Raw genomic sequence first — 19,885 nt, 5'->3', positions numbered from 1 at the left:
ATGGATGTTAGCTCAGGGCTGATCTTCCTCACAAAAAAAAAAAAAATTTCCACGTCGTTTTTTTTAAGCAGTCTTTACATGAGAAGACGTGATATTCATTTAGGAATAAAGACTTCAAAATTTGACAAGCTGAGTTCCAAATTCAGAACAAAAGCATCAAGTGAACATTTGAGCTGAGAAGCCATTTAATCCAAGTTTTTTTAAAAACTGCCACTCAGCAAAAAGGAGAGTTATCATATAAAACTAATTTTTAAAATAACATTTAAAACACAGAGCTAAGAAAACACAACAGGGAGAGGAGTCAAGATGGCGGCGTAAGCAGACTCGGAACTCACCTCCTCCCGTGGACACAGCCAATTTACAACTACTCGTGGAAAAATTACCTGAGACAGAACTGAAAACTGGATGAGAGGAACTCCTGCAACAACGGACAATCCTAACTGAGGTGGAAGAGGCAGAGACTCCCTTCTGGAGAGGAAACGCCGCCTTCACAAGCCGCCAGCTTCACGGCCGCCGGGAGCAGCGCACAGGTACGCAGCCTCCCTGGAGGCGCGAGGCCCTGAGCCGGGAGCGCCCCCGCAGCGGGCATACTGTGGACCCAGCACAATCGAGACCAGCGGCATAATATCTGACTGTGCCTGCTACTAAAACACTGGGGAGCACCCCCAGAAAACCCGGTTCACAAAGAAACTAAAACTGGCTCTTAAAGGGCCCGCGCGCAAACTCACCCGTTTCAGGAAGCACCCTAAAATCACCAGAAAGAAAGGTGTACAGTGCTTTGGTGACAAGAGACTCACCTAATAGGCCCTGAGTGCATCTCGGTGAGGGGTGAGACCTCTCCAGGGACTGGGACATTGGCGGCGGCCATTGTAGTGGCCTGGTGTGGGCGTGCTGACACAGACACCATTGGAGTTCTCCCTGGGGCCTGCTAGCCCAGGGTCTGCCCCACCCGCTAGAGCACCGATTTAATCCAGCTCAGCCAGGGCAGGCAGCCCACCCTAGAGACCGGCCCCACCCAACAACAAGCCCTCAGGCAACCTGTGGGCCTACATAGATTGGTGACTGGATTCTCTGCAGCCTGGCAACTGAGGCGACTTGAGCAGAGCAGGGTGGGCACAAGGAGTGGGTGGAGAGTGTGGGGCGGTGGCAGAGTGTGTGGGGCTCCCGCTGTGGAGAGACTGGGTCCGCTTGGGGAGGTCGGGGCACTCACACGGGGCAGGACTGTGTTGACTGTGTGTGTGGACCTGTGGGCGGCAGGGCTTCTCAGCCGCAGAAGACTTGTACTTCTCAAAGACCCACATAGGAGGTTTGCTCCACCTTCCAAAACCTGAAACAATTGGGTGCTCCTGTGCCTGAGGCCAGCCCCACCCAGCTGCAATCCTCAGAGAGCTGACAAGAGACCTAATAGGCTAGAGGCTTACAGCAATTGTAAGGCCCTGAGCCTAACAACCTGCCACGGTGGGGGCCTACTCACTTAAAAGAAATACTGCAACACAAATGTGGTATTAGAACTTGCAGCCAACTGTGCTGGGGATCCCCACACCTGATAAAGAGACTGAAGGGCCCACAACAACTCCAAGCAGCTGAGCATTACAACAGCTGGCCAGGAGCATAACTCAGCCTCCCTGGGCGCCTACAGGGAGAGCAAACAGGCCACAGCAGAAGGATACACGTAGCCCACATAGGGGTCACCCCTGGAACATTGAGAACTGAGGGAAGCACACTGGAAGCCTCCTAAGCCATCACTTACATAAGGTCACCTATCCAAGAGCAGGAGACGTAGCTGACCTACCTAATACGTAGACACAAGCACAGGGAAAGAGGCAAAATGAAGAGGCAAAAGAATACATTCCAAGTAAGGGAACAGGACAAAACCCCAGAAAAGGAACTAAGTGAAACAGAAATGAACAACCTACCCAACAGAGAGTTCAAACTAAGAGTGTTAAGGATGCTCACTGATCTGGGGAGAATAGATGAACTCAGTGAGAATGTCAACAAAGAAATGGAAGACATAAAAAAGAACCAATCAGAAATGAAGAATACAATACTGGAAATGAAAAATTCATTAGAGGGACTCAAAAGCAGAGTAGAGGATACAGAAGAACGGATCTGTGAGCTGGACGAAAGACTAGAAGAAATTACCCGAGGTGAACAGGTAAAAGAGAAAAGAATTAAAAAGACTGAGGACAGTCTAAGGGACCTCTGCGACAACATCAAGCGCACTAACATCTGTGTTATAGGTGTCCCGGAAGGAGAAGAGCGAGACAAGGGGGCAGAGAATCTATTTCAAGAAATAATAGATGAAAACTTCCCTAACCTAAGGAAGGAAACAGACATCCAGGTACAGGAAGCACAGAGAGCCCCAAACAAGATAAACCCAAAGAGGCCCACAACAAGACAAATCATAATCAAAATGTCCAGAATTAAAGATAAAGAGAGAATCCTAAAAGCCGCAAGAGAATGTCAAGTTACATACAAAGGAAACCCCATAAGGCTATCAACTGACTTCTCTGCAGAAACCTTACAGGCTAGAAGAGAATGGCACGATATATTTAAAGTGCTAAAAGGAAAAAACTTACAGCCAAGAATACTCTACCCAGCAAGGTTATCATTCAAAATGGAAGGAGAGATCAAAATTTTCCCAGATAAGCAAAAATTAAAGGAGTTTGTCACCAAGAAACCAGTGCTACAAGAAATGTTAAAGGGACTGATTTAAGGGGAAAAGAAAAGACCACAAATAGGAAAAATTATCTATTTCCATGATTAGAACGTAATGGATACAAATGCACAACAAAGAGGTTAGATATGATATCAAAAACATGAGGGAGGAGGGGAGTTAAAGAGTACAGCTTTCAGACAGAGGTCAAACTAAAGTGACCATCAATTCTGTATAGAAGAAGAAAGGAACAGAGAAGGACTACTAAAACACTGAGAAAAAAAAAAGTTAAAAAATGGCAGTAAGTACATACTTATCAATAGCTACTTTAAACGTCAATGGACTAAATGATCCAATTAAAAGGCATAGGGTGGCTGACTGGATGAAAAAACAAGACCCATATATATGCTGCATACAAAAGACACACTTCAGACCTAAAGACACTCACAAACTGAAAGTGAAGGGATGGAAAAAGATACTCCACGCAAATGGCAATGAAAAGAAAGCTGGGGTAGCAGTACTCATATTATCAGACAAAATAGACTTTAAAACAAAAACTGTAAAAAGAGACAAAGAAGGGCATTACATAATGATCAAGGGAACAATCCAACAAGAGGATATAACACTTGTAAATATCTATGCACCCAATGTAGGTGCACCTAAATATATAAAGCAATTATTAACAGACATAAAAACAGAAATAGACAGTAACACAATAATAGTAGGGGACTTTAACACTCCACTTACACCAATGGATAGATCATCCAAACAGAAGATCAATAAGGAAACATTGGCCTTAAACGACACACTACAACAGATGGACCTAGTAGATATATACAGAGCATTCCATCCAAAAACCGAAGAATACACGTTCTTTTCAAAGGCACATGGAACATTCTCCAGGACTGATCACATATTAGGCCACAAAACAAGTCTCCATAAATTTAAGAAGATTGAAATAATACCAAGCATCTTTTCTGACCACAACGGTATGAAACTAGAAATCAACTATAGGAAGAAAATCAGAAAAGCCACAAATACGTGGAGATTAAACAAAATGCTACTGAACGACGACTGGGTTAACGAAGAAATCAAAGAAGAAATCAAAAAATACCTGGAGACAAATGAAAATGAAAATACAACATGCCAGAATTTATGGGATACAGCAAAAGCGGTTCTAAGAGGGAAGTTTATAGCAATACAGGCCTATCTCAACAAACAAGAAAAATCTCAAATAAACAATCTAACAATGCACCTAAAGGAACTGGAAAAAGAAGAACAAACAAAGCTCAAAATCAGTAGAAGAAGGGAAATCATAAAAATCAGAGCAGAAATAAATGAAATAGAGACCAAAAAACAATAGAAAAAATTAATAAAACCAAGAGCTGGTTCTTTGAAAAGATCAACAAAATTGACAAACCTTTAGCTAGACTCACCAAGAAAAAAAGAGAGAAAGCACAAATAAGTAAAATCAGAAATGAAAGAGGAGAGGTTACAACAGACACCTCAGAAATACAAAAGATTATAAGAGAATACTATGAAAAGCTATATGCCAACCAATTCGACAATCTGGAAGAAATGGATAAATTCTTAGAATCATACAACCTTCCAAAACTGGATCAAGAAGAAGTAGAGAATTTGAATAGACCAATCACCAGTCAGGAGATCGAAACAGTAATCACAAACCTCCCCAAAAATAAAAGTCCAGGACCAGACGGCTTCCCTGGTGAATTCTACCAAACATTCAAAGAAGACTTAATACCTATCCTTCTCAAACTCTTCCAAAAATTGAGGAGGGGGAGAAGCTCCCTAACTCATTCTACGAAGCTGACATTACCCTGATACCAAAACCAGACAAGGACAACACAAAAAAAGAAAATTACAAGCCAATATCACTGATGAACATCGATGCAAAAATCCTCAATAAAATACTAGCAAATCGCATACAACAATACGTTAAAAAGATTATACACCATGATCAAGTGGGATTTATTCCAGGGATGCAGGGATGGTTTAACATTCGCAAATCAATCAACGTAATACACCACATTAATAAAATGAAGAATAAAAATCACATGATCACCTCAATAGATGCAGAGAAAGCATTTGACAAGATACAGCATCCATTTATGATAAAAACTCTGAATAAAATGGGTATAGAAGGAAAGTACCTCAACATAATAAAGACCATATATGAGAAACCCACAGCTAATATCATCCTCAATGGTGAAAAACTGAAAGCCATCCCTCTAAGAACAGGAACCAGACAAGGATGCCCACTGTCACCACTCCTATTTAACATAGTACTGGAAGTCCTAGCCAGAGCAATCAGGCAAGAGAAAGAAATAAAAGGGATCCAAATTGGAAAGGAAGAAGTGAAACTGTCACTATTTGCAGATGACATGATTTTATATATAGAAAACCCTAAAGAATCCACCAGAAAACTTTTAGAAGTAATAAACGAATATGGTAAAGTTGCAGGATACAAAATCAACATACAAAAATCAGTTGCATTTCTGTACACTAACAACGAAGTAGCAGAAAGAGAAATTAAGAATACCATCCCATTTACAATTGCAACAAAAAGAATCAAATACCTAGGAATAAACTTAACCAAAGAGGTGAAAGATCTATACACTGAAAACTATAAAACATTTCTGAAAGAAACTGAAGACACAAAGAAATGGAAAGATATTCCGTGCTCTTGGATTGGAAGAATTAACATAGTTAAGATGTCCACACTTCCTAAAGCCATCTATAGATTCAATGCAATCCCTATCAAAGTTCCAACAACATTTTTCACAGAAATAGAACAAAGAATCCTAAAATTTATATGGAACAACAAAAGACCCCAAATAGCTAAAGGAATCCTGAGAAAAAAGAACAAAGCTGGAGGTATCACACTCCGATTTCAAAATATACTACAAAGCTGTAGTAACCAAAACAGCATGGTACTGGCACAAAAACAGACACACAGATCAATGGAATAGAATCGAAAGCCCAGAAATAAACCCACACATCTATGGACAGCTAATCTTTGACAAAGGAGCCAAGAACATACAATGGGGAAAAGAAAGTCTCTTCAACAAATGGTGTTGGGAAAACTGGATAGCCATATGCAAAAAAATGAAAGTAGACCCTTACCTTACACCATACACAAAAATTAACTCCAAATGGATTAAAGACTTGAATGTAAGACCTGAAACTGTGAAACTTCTAGAAGAAAACATAGGCAGTACACTCTTCGACATCAGTCTTAGCAACATCTTCTCAAACACCATGTCTGACCAGGCAAGAGAAACAATAGAAAAAATAAACAAATGGGACTACATCAAACTAAAAAGCTTCTGCACAGCAAAGGAAACCATCAACAAAACGAAAAGACAACCTAACAATTGGGAGAAGATATTTGCAAACCATACTTCTGATAAGGGCTTAATCTCCAAAATATATAAAGAACTCATGCATCTTACCAACAAAAACTACCAACCCAATTAAAAATGGGCAAAGGACCTGAACAGACATTTCTCCAAAGAAGATATACAGATGGCCAACAGACACATGAAAAGATGTTCAAAATCATTAACTATCAGGGAAATGCAAATCAAAACTACAATGAGATATCACCTGACGCCCGTCAGAATGGCTATAATTAACAAGACAGGAAACAACATGTGTTGGAGAGGATGTGGAGAGAAGGGAACTCTCATACACTGCTGGTGGGAGTGCAAACTGGTGCAGCCACTATGGAAAACAGTATGGAGATTCCTCAAAAATCAAGGATAGAACTACCATATGATCCAGCCATCCCACTGCTGGGTATTTATCCAAAGAACTTGAAAACACCAAATTGGAAAGGTACATGCACCCATGTGTTCATTGCAGCGTTATTCACAATAGCCAAGACTTGGAAGCAACCTAAGTGCCCATCAAGGGACGAATGGATAAAGAAGCTGTGGTATATATACACAATGGAATACTACTCAGCCATAAGAAATGATGAAATCCAGCCATTTGTGACATCATGGATGGACATTGAGGGTATAATGCAAAGTGAAATAAGTCACAGGGAGAAGGTCAAATACCGCATGATTTCCTTCATTAAGTAGTAGATAATAACAACAATAAACAAACACATAGGGACAGAGATTGGATTGGTGGTTACCAGAGGGGAAGGGGGGAGGGAGGACGGTGAAAGGGATAATTCGGTACATGTGTGTGGTGATGGGTTGTAATTAGTATTTTCGTGGTGAACATGATGTAATCTATGCAGAAATAGAAGTACAATGATGTACACTTGAAATTTTTACAATGTTATAAACCAATGTTACTGCAATAAACAAAAAATTAAAAAAAAAAAATCCTAAAAAAAAAAAAAAAAAAAAAAAGAAAGCACAACAGTCTTCTTATCCCTTCTACAGCCTTCTTGGCAAACTAAAATTCTAAAGAAAATTATAACTTCATGAAAGCATTTCTGTTCTAATTACTTTTATAGTCTATGTGGCTCATCTGAGAATCAGATGAGAGTGGGCTATGTATAGCCATTTGAAACTGTATTTCAAAGCTTCTCACAATAAATGTGAGTAACAATAACTGCAAATCACTGAACTAGTGATAACTAGTGGATAACTCTAAATAACACTTACACTGTTTAATAGCCTGCTCACCTAAAAATTAATGGGCATGACATACTCGTGCTCTTCATAGCTAACACAAACAAAGTAAAAAAAATCTAACAGACAAGTTTGTAGATAAGACATAGCATTGGAGTCATACAGAAAAATACACTCGTCAGTAGGTGGTTTGTAACGAACGAATGAAAAGATCTATGATGTCATTACTGTGTGACCACGGCAGAGCTTAAAGAAGAGGGGTGGTAAATCTTAAAAAAGAGAAATATCCTATCAAAGGAAGACGACCTACTCAAACATTCTCACATACACCTTTTTTTCTAGAAAATATAATGTTTTAGATTAAACCCCTAAGACAACGTCATGACATCGATAGGTTAGCGTACCTGGTTATCGTGCTGACGGAGAAGTGAGATGGAGGCTGCGTCTCATGCATGAGAAGTTTCAGGTAAACACTGCTTTGATCTCTTGCCACAGCCACTACTGGATCAGCTTGTGCTTGGTCACATTTATAAAACAGCTTTGGGACAAGCCTAACATAAAAGTGAGGTTTATTTATTTAAGAAAGGATATGAAACTCACCTGTGATTCACCACCCTTTTCTGTCAAGGTAGTTAAGCCTAAAACACCGCCTACCCACAGAACACCACTTCCCTCTTTCAGAGGTGACATTCTTCAAGCACATTAGAGTGGGGGGTCTCTGATCACAGGACCACTCATCCAGACACCCACTCTGAAAAAACTGGGTGCTGCACTTTCTTTTTGTCTATCATAGAATTAAGTACCCTTCTCTACACATAATTCAATGCTTTGATTAAAAAACCATCTTGAGGGGCTGGCCCTGTGGCATAGTGGTTAAGTCTGGTGCACTCCACTTTGGCAGCCCGGATTCGTGGGTTTGGATCCTGGGCGCGGACCTACACCACTCATCAAGCCATGCTGTGGTGGTGACCCACACACAAAACAGAGGAAGACTGGCACAGATGTTAGCTCAGAGACAATCTTCCTCAAGCAAAAAAAAAGAAAAGAGGAAGACTAGCAACAGATGTTAGCTCAGAGCGAATCTTCCTCACACACACAAAAAAACCAACCTTGAAAGTTCTCTTTCTAATCATCTTGATCAACATCAACATGTGTGTTAAGCCACTGTCCACAGAACGTACTGAGCAGAGAGCAGATCTGAATGCCAGAGGCTGTCCCCTACTCATTTTCAGTTTTGTCTGCAAAACAATCCCATACGTTCCTAGACAGCAAAGCTCCAGCTGAGATACCTCACAAATCTAAACTGAATGCAAAGGCAAAATATGGGGAACATTTCCTAAAGGAACCAAAGGACTCATTTCTGCAATCAACATTCAGTGCACATTTTGCGTGAGTATACTCATACACTTACAGCTGGGGTGTATAACTTTTAGAAACAATCAACTATTTATTACATTGGTTTACAAACCTCAATATTTTTAATTAAAATCTCTTTCCTCCATGGAGACTTGCTCATCAGTATAATTTTTTTCTAGGGTATAATAAACTGCTATCACTTGCAGAAAATGGTAAAGATCCAAAGTCTTTGATTAGGCAAGTCATACAGACCCAGTTAAGTACATGAAAAGGTACACCTCGCAAGTAATCATAGAAATGCAAATGACAACACTGCAAACTGAATGGCTACAGACCAAGACGTAACTTTGGTTTTCTTTAATAGTTTGATTACAAAGATTTTTGTTTCCTTTCCCATATTTTTCCTAAATTTTGTTCAGGAAACATGTATTACTTTTAAAACAAGATAAAAGTTATTTTAAAAAAAAACAGCAATTTCTCCCTAAACAACTGACATATATTTAACTTTTTTTGAAATATCAGTTTTGGCGAGAAGAATCAGGCACAATCATATTCTGGTAGTGGGAGTATAAACTGGTATGTTTCTGGAGAACAATTTCACAAGCACCAAAACCCATACAAAATGCACTTCTAGGTATCTACCCAAGAAAAATGAAAACATATGTCCACACACAGTCTTGTAGGCAAATGTTCAAGCAGCACGATTCACAGTAGCCAAAAAAGGGGAAATAATATCAATCATCTGGTGAATGGATAAATAAAACATGGTATTATCCATAAAATGGATAAAAGGAACAAGCTACTGGTATGTGCCACAGCATGGATAAACCTAAAAAACTAAGTGAAAGAACCAGATGCAAATTACAACAATGGTATGATCCCATTTATATAAAATGTCCAGAAAAGACAAATCTCTACAGACAGGAGGTAGATTAGTAGATTAACTCCCATTGGGGGTGGGAACCGAGTTATTGCAAATGGGCAGAAGGGATCTATCTTTTCAGGATGATGGAAATGTTCTAAAATTGGATGTGGTGATGGTTACACATCTTTGTAAGTTTACTAAAAATCATTTAATTGTACACTTAAAATGGGTAAATTTTAAGGGATATAAAATTATACCTCAATGAAGCTATTAGAAATTTAAAAACAAAAAAAAAACATCAAAAAGCTTGGCCTAGTAACTCAACTTCCAGGAAGTAATTCTAAGAAAAAAAAAGATACATAAACATGTATGTATAGTGAAATTTACCAGAGTATTATTCATTATTTAAATCAAAGTAAACTTAATATCCAACCAAATAATATTTATATAAAAATCTATCACAACTAGATAGCAAAAAAAGGCTACTAAAATTTCTTTTTTTTTAAACAATATTTATAGCCTTTATTTATCTCACACTATATGAAATGTCACGCACTTCAGTATGGAAATATCAATATATCTGAATACAAGGTGCTGCCCCAGATAACACTGGTGGTTAAAATTTCTTTTTTAGAAGAATATTTGATAACAGGAAGATGTTAATAATATATTAAGTGGAAATTACTAGATTACAAACTTGCATGTATATTTTGTCCCAATTTTGAAAAAGAAATTCACCGTACACAGGATATAGAGCAAAATGTTAACAGTGATTATCTCCAGTGGTACAACTGAAGATGATTTTTATTTTCTTCTCAGTGCTATTCTCTATATTCCAAAAATTTGACAATGAAAGTGCATTACTTTTACAATAGGAGATTAGTATTTTGTTGTTGTTTTGTCATTTTAGACTCTTATGGTAGTGAATAAGTGAATAATATCTTTTTTGATAGTTTAAGAGTAGCTGAAACAGTGAGCCCAAAAGATTTAGGGATACTGCCCTATACCCTCTGAATTTTTCCCTCTCTTCCTATTCCCATACCATTTAGTACTTCAACAAAAAAGTGAATAACGGGCCGGCTCCATGGCTTAGCGGTTAAGGGCATGCGCTCTGATGCTGGCGGCCCGGGTTCGGATCCCGGGCGCGCCCCAAGGCACCACTTCTCCGTCCAACGCGAGGCCGAGTCCCACGTACAGCAACTAGAAGGATGTGAACCTACGACATACAACTGTCTACTGGGGCTTTGGGGGGAAAAAAATGAATAAATAAAATCTTTAAAAAAAAAAAAAAAAGTGAATAACGAGATAAAATATTTGGTAAATACCTCATTAATGTAGCTGCCGCAACATGTCGTACCCTAGGGTCTTCATCCCCAAGCAGATAGATGACAACATCATTGAGCACTCGTTCTTGCAGTTTTAAAAGCTTTAGAGAGAAGGATAATAAAAATAGATATTACCTCTGTATTTAACTAAATTTCAGGTAAGATATTCTGGAAAGCCAGTGAGAAAGAACTCAAGATCACTAGTCTTAAATTCACACATACAATCACAACCTTCATGATATAAACTGCGAAATAAATATAAAACAGAATGCATTCAGGGAAATTCTATGCCACTAGGAAAGTGCAATTCCTGGAAGTTAAAACACAGCCTCACAAAAGTGAACTGCTTACCCCTGTATAATGATGAGCCCCTCTGTGTATGTTTTCTGCTTTTGCCTCCAAAAAGCTCACCAACCTAACAAAAGAACATATTTAACAATGAAATAATTTATACTCACAAACACCCACTGATGGCCTGCAAGACTCTGACAGACAGACCGATGAAGAAGGCCAGCTCCAGAGCAGGTTAAGCCAACTGCTGTGGAAGGCTCTGAGAGGCAGCACTTACTTAACACGACAGAAAAACTAATGATCTAAACAAGTAGAATTTACATTCCTCTCAGACTTCCAGACTCAGTAACATAGTACTCAGGAAACTGTTTCTCTTCAAAATAAACACCTATCATTTTGAAAGACTGCAAGTGCCCCACAAAATCAGCTCCAACACCTATCGCAGAAGGTGGGAGAGCCAAGACTTCCACACCTTCCTGCAGACTGGTTCTGTGGCCCCGGGCAAGTTCCTCACCCACCCTTGCTCAGAGGCCCTCTCTGTGAGGTGGAAGTGAGAACTATCCCTACTTCACAGAGGTGTTCTAAGGAGGAAAGAAAATAACCCACCGAGGGCACCTAGCACTGAGCCTGGCACGTAACAAGCACTCTATAAATGATGCCTTAAAAAAACAAAAATCTGGTTATATAATAAAAGAAAATTTCCCTTCTAAAAGAAAGCATTGAAAGAAAACATCTCGAAGCAAAATTTACTCTTAGAAAATGAAAAACTGCATGACATCAAAAGTTATTTTTAAATTGTAACAAAACACAAATCAACTATCTGACCTAAGGTCAGTATAATGATGAATACATTCTTTTTTTTTTTTTTTTTATAATTTTATTTATTTATTTTTTCCCCCAAAGCCCCAGTAGATAGTTGTATGTCATAGCTGCACATCCTTCTAGTTGCTGTATGTGGGACGCAGCCTCAGCATGGCCGGAGAAGCGGTGCGTCGGTGCGCGCCAGGATCCGAACCCGGGCCGCCGGCAGCGGAACACGAGCACTTAACCTCTAAGCCACGGGGCCGGCCCAATACATTCTTTTTTAAACAAGCAGAATTGACATAAGCTACATTATTTTAAAAGTGTGAGCTCTTTTATTCCCACCATTAAGGACACTTAAATGACTAAGACTACCAGAAAAATCCAATCCTCCGCCTATATTTAAAACTTCCAAACATAGGGCAAAGTTGAGAAGGCGAAAGTCACTATCAGCTGTCTAAAGCCCTAAGGTTTCTGATGCACAGGTTCCTTGATAACCATCACTACTTGTATTGATTGATCCTTTCAGTTGATCCAGGCCTTTCAATTCTTAGTTCAAACTTCTGAGCAGCTTTGGTTCATTGACCTAATGAACCTGATTCACTTACCTAAAGTCGATCTCTGCAAGAGTTTCCAAAAGCTCTGTCCTCACCAGCCAATAGGAACTATTCCTCAGGGTCAGCACATCGGTGATCAACTGTAATCCGAATTCACTATAGCTGCTGCTACAAAGACTCATGACACAGTGCTGAAAAACAAGCCCACCGCAGATGGCGGCTGGTTTAGCCTCACGCGGTAGCTGCATCTGGATGGTTTTATGACATCACTCTCATATGGACCTGACTTGCCTTTTTTAAACTGCAACAGGGATGCTGCACTCTTTCCACATCTCAAAAATATTTATAATATATACTTTATCTCAATAAACTCAAGTTGAAAAGTAAATGTGTCCCTTTCACATAACTTTGTTTCTTTCTTCCTCTCATTTCCACCTTTGTCATGGCCTCTGTGCCCAGGCGGCAACTTCATGAACATTTAACAGTAGTGAAGAGGGAGACTGTGTAACATAGCACCACTGCCACTTCTGAAACAAATCTCAGGCCCAGGGAAGGGACACAGGGCCCATGGCCTTTTTGATGTTACTGTGTACTTCACTATACAAGGGGACAGCCAGGGCTCTTGTGGCGACAACACCCTTCCCTGCACACTCTGAGCATACACGTGGGCATTTCCACACACAGGATGAATCGTGCTGACTCTGGGCCAGCAACTTCACCGTGCTGCCAACACACTTCCCTCTGCTCCAGGAAAGACAGATCGACTAAAACTTGGCAAACATTTGGAACTATGGAACAATTCTGGCCAGGCCATGAAATTTTAAAACGGGAAGGTTTCTGACAAATTTGACAACGGTATAGTTCTTGTTTTGATTTTTACTGGTTAATTTTTACTGTTGTTGACTGGTCAGTTGTGATTTACAAACCAGCTGATACATAAAGGTTCGACATGCTACCATGTAAAGGACTGAGGCTATTCCACCTATACAAAAATCAGAGGTGATTAAATAACCTCTACAGCTCACTTAAACTCGCAGAATTCTATGCGCCTAAGAGAGTTGTTTTTCAATTCAACAGGTTTTACACTTAATGTTAAGCAAGGTACATTTCTAAATAAACCTTCGGGAAAAGGTATATTTCAAACAAATATTCTGAGAATTAAAACTTAAACTAAAGTCTATTAAACCCTAACTCCACTGGCAAGGTTTTCCTTCTAAAGCTGAGTGGTAGACACATACTGTAACAATATGTAAACATACCGTTTATAGCTTTAGAATGTCTGGAAATATTTAATATTAAACTCCAATTTTAATTGTAACAATGGTAAACTCCCCACTAATCAAAGAAATGATTTCCACTAATGATTATGCTCACCCTCACAGCTGTGCAAGCCAACTTGCAAGTAACAGAAGATTCATCCTTCAAAGTTTTCTGCAGCAAAGGAATGCAGTCCACCAGAGAAAATGTATTTCCTGATCAGAAGAGCAAGCAACAAATGCCTTCATGTAAACTCGAATTTGGGAATTCTATCTAGAAAAGACACCACTGAAAACTCAGCTGTTACCTGTCAGAGTTCTAACAGTGGCCACCCAGTCTCCCACGTGGAAGCGGGACCTGCTGAGGATGGAGTAGACAAGTGTCCCACAGAGAATGGCTGTGGCTCCTCTGACCTGTGGATCTCCATGGTCGATGTAGTTCAAGACGTCTGAGACATACTGCTCCTCTGCAGAGACAAATTGCCCATCCACTGTACAAGTCCCTACCATCAACTTTTAACTAAAAATAAAAGCTTAATTCTCAGGGGAAAAAAAAGGGGGCAAGGGGGTAATCCAAATCTAGAAAAGACTTGAATATAATAACCATGAGTGGTAAAAAACATTTTGGGGTTTGAAGTGGTAAAAAACATTTTGGGGTTTGAAGATTCCAGATTCATCATATCCCTGATATCACTTCAACACAACAGATTTTCTGGATTATAATTCCAGTCTGTCAGCCAATAATCAAAATTCCAAGACTTCATTTCAAGAAAAGATTAGAGAAACTCAAACTAGTCCACACCTACCTAACAGAAATTCAAAAGCACAAGCTTGTCTCCTCACCCAAAGAAAAATAGGCGGTTGGAGGATGATTTTAGAAGTGTGATTCTTCCCCACCATTTACTCCATAATGAGACTACGTCCTGGAATATGTGCCATAGGAGACTGGATCTGCTGCCACCTCAGCCGGTCTCAGTTCCCGCTTGTCTCTGAGTGTGAACATCTGGCCTGGCTGAGTACGACCCAAAGCAATTTTGATTCTATGCAATTTGTGCTTTTGGTATAAATCCAATGGACATGTAAACTGGCTCTTATGTTCCCAGATTTCTATAGATTTGTGTGTTTCAACTAAACATCACATCTACAGGGAGTCCAAGAAGCTAAAACCATTACTATTTACGTGTTTTATGGAGAGCTACAACACAGTTCAAATGCCACAAATTAACTCAAAAAACTTATTGCTCTAAAACGAAAACAGCCAAGATGGTTTGAAATAGTTTTCAAAATAATGATTCAACATGAGGAATAAGACGTAAACTTTTAACATACCATGGTATCCCGTGGTGTCAAGAGGTACTTGATAAAGTTTGCTGAAGAAAGATTCAGGATGAAGGGCCACAGCAGCTCCCAAACAGCTGAGGGCCAGCGCCTTCACACTGACCCTCACATCCCTATCCGGAACCAAGGCTGCAAAGAAACCACGTGGGTCACCTTCAGCTTAAAAGCAGCAAACATTTAGTTTCCAAAGAAAGAAAACTAGACCCACTAAACCAGCTCCCCCATCTTTCCCTCCCTTCTCCCGCCAGCCAGTGAAAACCAGAGCCCAACCCCAGATTCTACTCCATCTGCTCAATAACGAGGCACAAAATTGGTCACCAAGTTGACCTCTGACACCTAAAGTTATTTTCTTCAACTCTGCCTGCCTTTCTATACTCACCATTTTTTTCCCCAGTTAGCAAAAATGAAGCAGATAAAAGGCGGACACAATGGACAACAGGAGCAGAATCGTCATCAGTAGATTGTCCTATGTCTCCTTTGATCCGACAAGGCTAGAAGAGAGAAACTGACACTTGTTTGTCTTATTATCAAAGAACCAATACATTCGCTCCTTAGTTCATTCAACAAATAGTTCCAGAACAGCAATGACACTGGGTGCTGGGGATACAGAGACATCTATCTTTGCCCATAGACACGCCTGTCCTCAAAGACCACAGTGCAGCAGAATCACACTGGTCAGAGGAAGTTATGACACAGGGTCACGTGGGCTGTGGCAGGGATGAGCTTAGTGTGCAGGGAGGGAGCACCAGATGGGAAGGCAGCTGAGACTCGTCATTCAGGAGAGGCTGCTCAGGGAAGCACAGCATGAGCCATCATCTACAGGACAAGGGGAAGCTACCCAGGCAGAGGAAAGAGCCTGGGGAAAGCCCAAAACTGAGAGGGAGTAGGCCTGGTGAGAGGGGACCCGGAAGGAACTGCCGAGATTGCAACATGATTGAACATCTATGGCAGACCTAAGTACAAAACACTATTTCTTGCCCTCAAGAAATTTAAAATTAACTGGGAAGACAGGACACTTAGATGCAAAAGGTAAGCAATATAGAGATATTTTAAAAACCGTTCAATGGACAACACAACAACAACAAAACCCATACAACCTGATTAAAAAATGGGCAGAGAACTTGAACAGACATTTCTCCAAAGAAGATATAGGAATGGCCAATAAGCAACATGAAAAGATGCCCAACATCACTAATCATTAGGGAAATGCAAGTTAAAACCACAAGGAGACACCGCCTCACACCCAGATAGCTACTATTGAAAAAACAGAAAATAAGTGTTGGCGAGGATGTGGACAATACGGAACCCTTGTGCACTGCTGGTGGGAATGTAAAATAGTGCAGCTGCTGTGGAGAACAGTATGGCAATTCCTCAAAAAATTAAAAACAGAATCACCATATGATCCTGAAATTCCACATCTGTGTATATACCCACAAGAATTGAAATCAAGGTCTTAAAGACATATTTGTACACCAGTGTTCATAGCAGCATTATTCACAATAGCCAAAAGGTAGAAGTAAACCAAGTGTCCATCAACAGATGAACAGACAAACAAAATGTGGTATACAGATATATTAGAATATTATTCAGACTTAAAAAGGAAGGAAATTCTGACACACGCTATAATATACATGAACCTTGAGGATATTCTGCTGAGTAAAATACGCCAATCGCAAAAGGACAAATATTGTATGATTCCACTTACAGGAGGCCCCTAGAGTAGTCAAATCCATAGAGACAGAAAGTAGGATGGGGGTTGTCAGGGGCTGGGGGAGAAGGAATGAGGAATTAGTGTTTAATGGGGACAGAGTTTCAGTTTGGGAAGATGAAAAAGTTCTGGAGATGGATGGTGGTGATGTTGCACAGCAACATGAATATACTTATGCCACTGAACTGCACACTTAAAAAAGGCTACCATGGTAAATTTTATGTTACATGTATTTTACCACAAAAACAAATAAACAAACAAATAAATCCATTCAATGGAACAAAGACAACAATGTTGCAAGGCCAAGGACCACTATCAAATGAATGGTCCAAGAAATCAGGTGAGATAGCAATCGGTATAAGACAGACTTGTCTGGGAAGGACTCTCAAAGGAGGCAGAACTTCGGGCAACTCTCAAGCATTTGGGCGGTACTTGAAAAGGCAGAGAAAAGCAGACCTGGGAAGAAGTCAATATTTAAAGGGCAAGAGCTGAGCAAAAGCTCAGAGATGGGAAAGCTAGAAAGCATGGCAGACAGACAGTAGCCAGAGTGATTTTAAACACTCATATGAGCTCAGAATGCTGAGCAGTCTCATGTCTAAACATCTCACCTTGTTTTCTTGATCTCCTGGTTCAGCAGCTTCATCTCTTGAGACAAATTTATCTATACTGCTGTCAGAGGGCTGCCTGCTGTGGCCCATGCTTTTCAATAAATGTGCTTGTTGAAGGGCTTCAAAAACAGAGAAATCGAGATTAAGTGACAAGTTTCCAATTAAAACACAAATACCCATATTTACACAAAGTCAACTTGAAAGTACAGGATTTAGATAAAAAAAAAAGATGATTATTCCTCAATTGCTCTTTCTCATTTGCTATTTACAACTCAGAAAACAAAGATATCAAAAGATTTCTTCTTGGTAGTTAAGGTAAAACTAAGATGTCAGGGTTGAAAACAAGACCATTCCATAGTACATCACCTGAAGTCAACACACCGATTGAAGAGTTTCTGAAAGCATCCGAGTCTTCATCGGGAAGAATACCTGTGGCTTCCTCATCCTCGTCCTGCGGCTGTCCAATGTGCATCCCTGAATACTGACTGTCAGCACCATCTAACACCTAAACAGTTGGAGAGGGGCTGTGAGAGTTCTGAGTGTGACCGCCCAGGGACAAGGCCTCCAACACGGAAAGGCAAAGGCAAAAGCCACAAATAACACGAACCACAACTCACATCCTAACACAAAGGTCATTTCCTCACATGCAGACATGTATGTGTATAAATTACCAAGAGTTTATTGATCACACATTACTACTACATTATGAAGAGTTTTTATAACTCTAAAAATTCCAAAGAAATTCCAACCTAGAAATTTCTCTTTTTCATATTAAAAAAATCCAAACGAAAATCTTTGTCTTCATAAGAAAATTTTACAGTAAGTCAAAAATGAGGGGGCCGGCCCTGTGGCGTAGCAGTTAAGTGCACGCGCTCCGCTGCTGGCGGCGCAGGTTTGGATCCTGGGCGCGCACCGACGCACTGCTTGTCAGGCCGTGCTGTGGCAGCGTCCCACATAAAGTGGAGGAAGGTGGGCACGCATGTTAGCTCAGGGCCAGGCTTCCTCAGCAAAAAGAGGAGGACTGGCAGATGTTAGCTCAGGGCTGATCTTCCTCACTAAAAAAAAAAAAAGAGGAAAATCTTTCAGACAAAAATCTAACAATATAATAGGTTATCTCCTAAACTGCCAGGACTGAACCAACTCAGTTTTGGACACACTATTTCATATATTTAGCCATAATCTTGGGTTATTATTCCACATTGCAAAATTTTTCACAACCACTTCAAATCCCATGTAATTTACCCAAAAAAACTGAGTGATGGACCCTCAATATGCTAGTCAATTATTGTTGAAATAAATTCTCTACCATTTTTAAAAATCATTCCAAATCCTTACAATTAAATTTAAAAAAATTAAGCTACATGATCAACAACAATCAAGAAACAAATGATTTCTTCCATTCTCCACCCTCCAGATTAGTTTACAAAAAAACCCTAAACTTAGTTAAAAAAAAATACACAACACATTAAAATGAAAAGTTACAACCATATAAAAAACAACGGTTTTGGAATGCCTTACTACACACCAGGCAGGATCAGAAGCATTTTACATGTATTATCACCCTTAGCCTTCCTAAGTCTTACAACACAAGTACTGTTATCATTCTCATTTTACGGATAAGAAAACTGAGGCAAGAAGGGACATAACTGCTCCAGGCTACACAGCTAGTAAAGGGCAGAGCCAGAATTCTCACCCTGGTAGCCTCCCCCTGAGCCAAGCCCCTTAACTACCACACTGAGCTGTCTCATGAGGAAGTTCCCTACCCCCTTCACTTTGCTTATTTTTCTCTATGGCATTTATCACCATCTGCCCATGTATTTCTTTACTTGTTGATTGATTATTGGCTTATCACCCCACACACATGCACACACTCTAGAATAGGGGTAGGTAAACTACAACCTGTGGGCCAAACCTGGCCCACCAGCTGTTTTTGTAAATACAGTTTTACGGGAACACAGTCATGCTCACTCATTTACATATCGTCTATGGCTCTTTTGCACTACAACAGCAGAGGTAAGTGTGCAACAGACGCCGTATGGCTCACACAGCCAAAGATATTTACTCTCCGGCCCTATCAGGAAAGTGTGATGACACCTACTCTAGAATACTAGCTTCGTGTGAGTAGTTTTGTACGTTGTGCCCTCTACTTCATCCCCAGCTTGTAGAACAATACCCAGAACATAATAGGTGCCGATACATTTGTTCAGCAAACAATTAATGACTAGAAAAAAGGACATGGAAGCACCTCTTAAACTAGAAAGAACTATACCAATGTGAGAACTATCCAGGGAAGACGTTTAGTTGCCTATAGGCCAGCGAGGCCTGTGTGGGCCCCACTCCCAGCACTATTACACAGTAAATATCTGCTGACACACTCCCAAGGAAGGAAATTTTCATAATCTCCTATGGTCATTCATTCCTATTTCTAACAAATCTGTCCAGAAATTGTCTACTATAAAGAGGCCAGATATCCCATGGAAACTGGTGCAATAAACAAACAATAGAAACTCC

At 40.1% G+C, this 19,885-nt stretch overlaps 1 protein-coding gene across 5 annotated transcripts in view; it reads right to left on the bottom strand.

The window, feature by feature from the left end:
- Window positions 1–19,885, bottom strand: part of HTT (huntingtin) — a 158,067-nt gene that overhangs the window by 90,604 nt on the left and 47,578 nt on the right. For 3 of the 5 annotated variants that reach the window (XM_087434841.1, XM_087434842.1, XM_087434844.1), the window contains 10 exons: window positions 17,741–17,879; window positions 17,375–17,493; window positions 15,438–15,549; window positions 15,050–15,187; window positions 14,029–14,187; window positions 13,839–13,936; window positions 12,516–12,655; window positions 11,167–11,230; window positions 10,816–10,916; window positions 7,674–7,820 (listed from right to left, as the gene is read on the bottom strand). In XM_087434841.1, the coding sequence (XP_087290967.1) occupies window positions 7,674–7,820; window positions 10,816–10,916; window positions 11,167–11,230; window positions 12,516–12,655; window positions 13,839–13,936; window positions 14,029–14,187; window positions 15,050–15,187; window positions 15,438–15,549; window positions 17,375–17,493; window positions 17,741–17,879 (1,217 nt within the window). The remainder of the gene's footprint in view (window positions 1–7,673; window positions 7,821–10,815; window positions 10,917–11,166; window positions 11,231–12,515; window positions 12,656–13,838; window positions 13,937–14,028; window positions 14,188–15,049; window positions 15,188–15,437; window positions 15,550–17,374; window positions 17,494–17,740; window positions 17,880–19,885) is intronic. The other 2 variants (XM_004432334.3, XM_087434843.1) reach the window with 2 other exon arrangements.

Source organism: Ceratotherium simum, chromosome 8, assembly GCF_057802395.1.
Source record: "Ceratotherium simum simum isolate JZ-2026a chromosome 8, ASM5780239v1, whole genome shotgun sequence".
Lineage (NCBI taxonomy): Eukaryota > Metazoa > Chordata > Mammalia > Perissodactyla > Rhinocerotidae > Ceratotherium > Ceratotherium simum.
The sequence above is the reverse complement of the archived record's forward strand: the minus strand, read 5'-3'. Positions and strand labels throughout refer to the sequence as shown.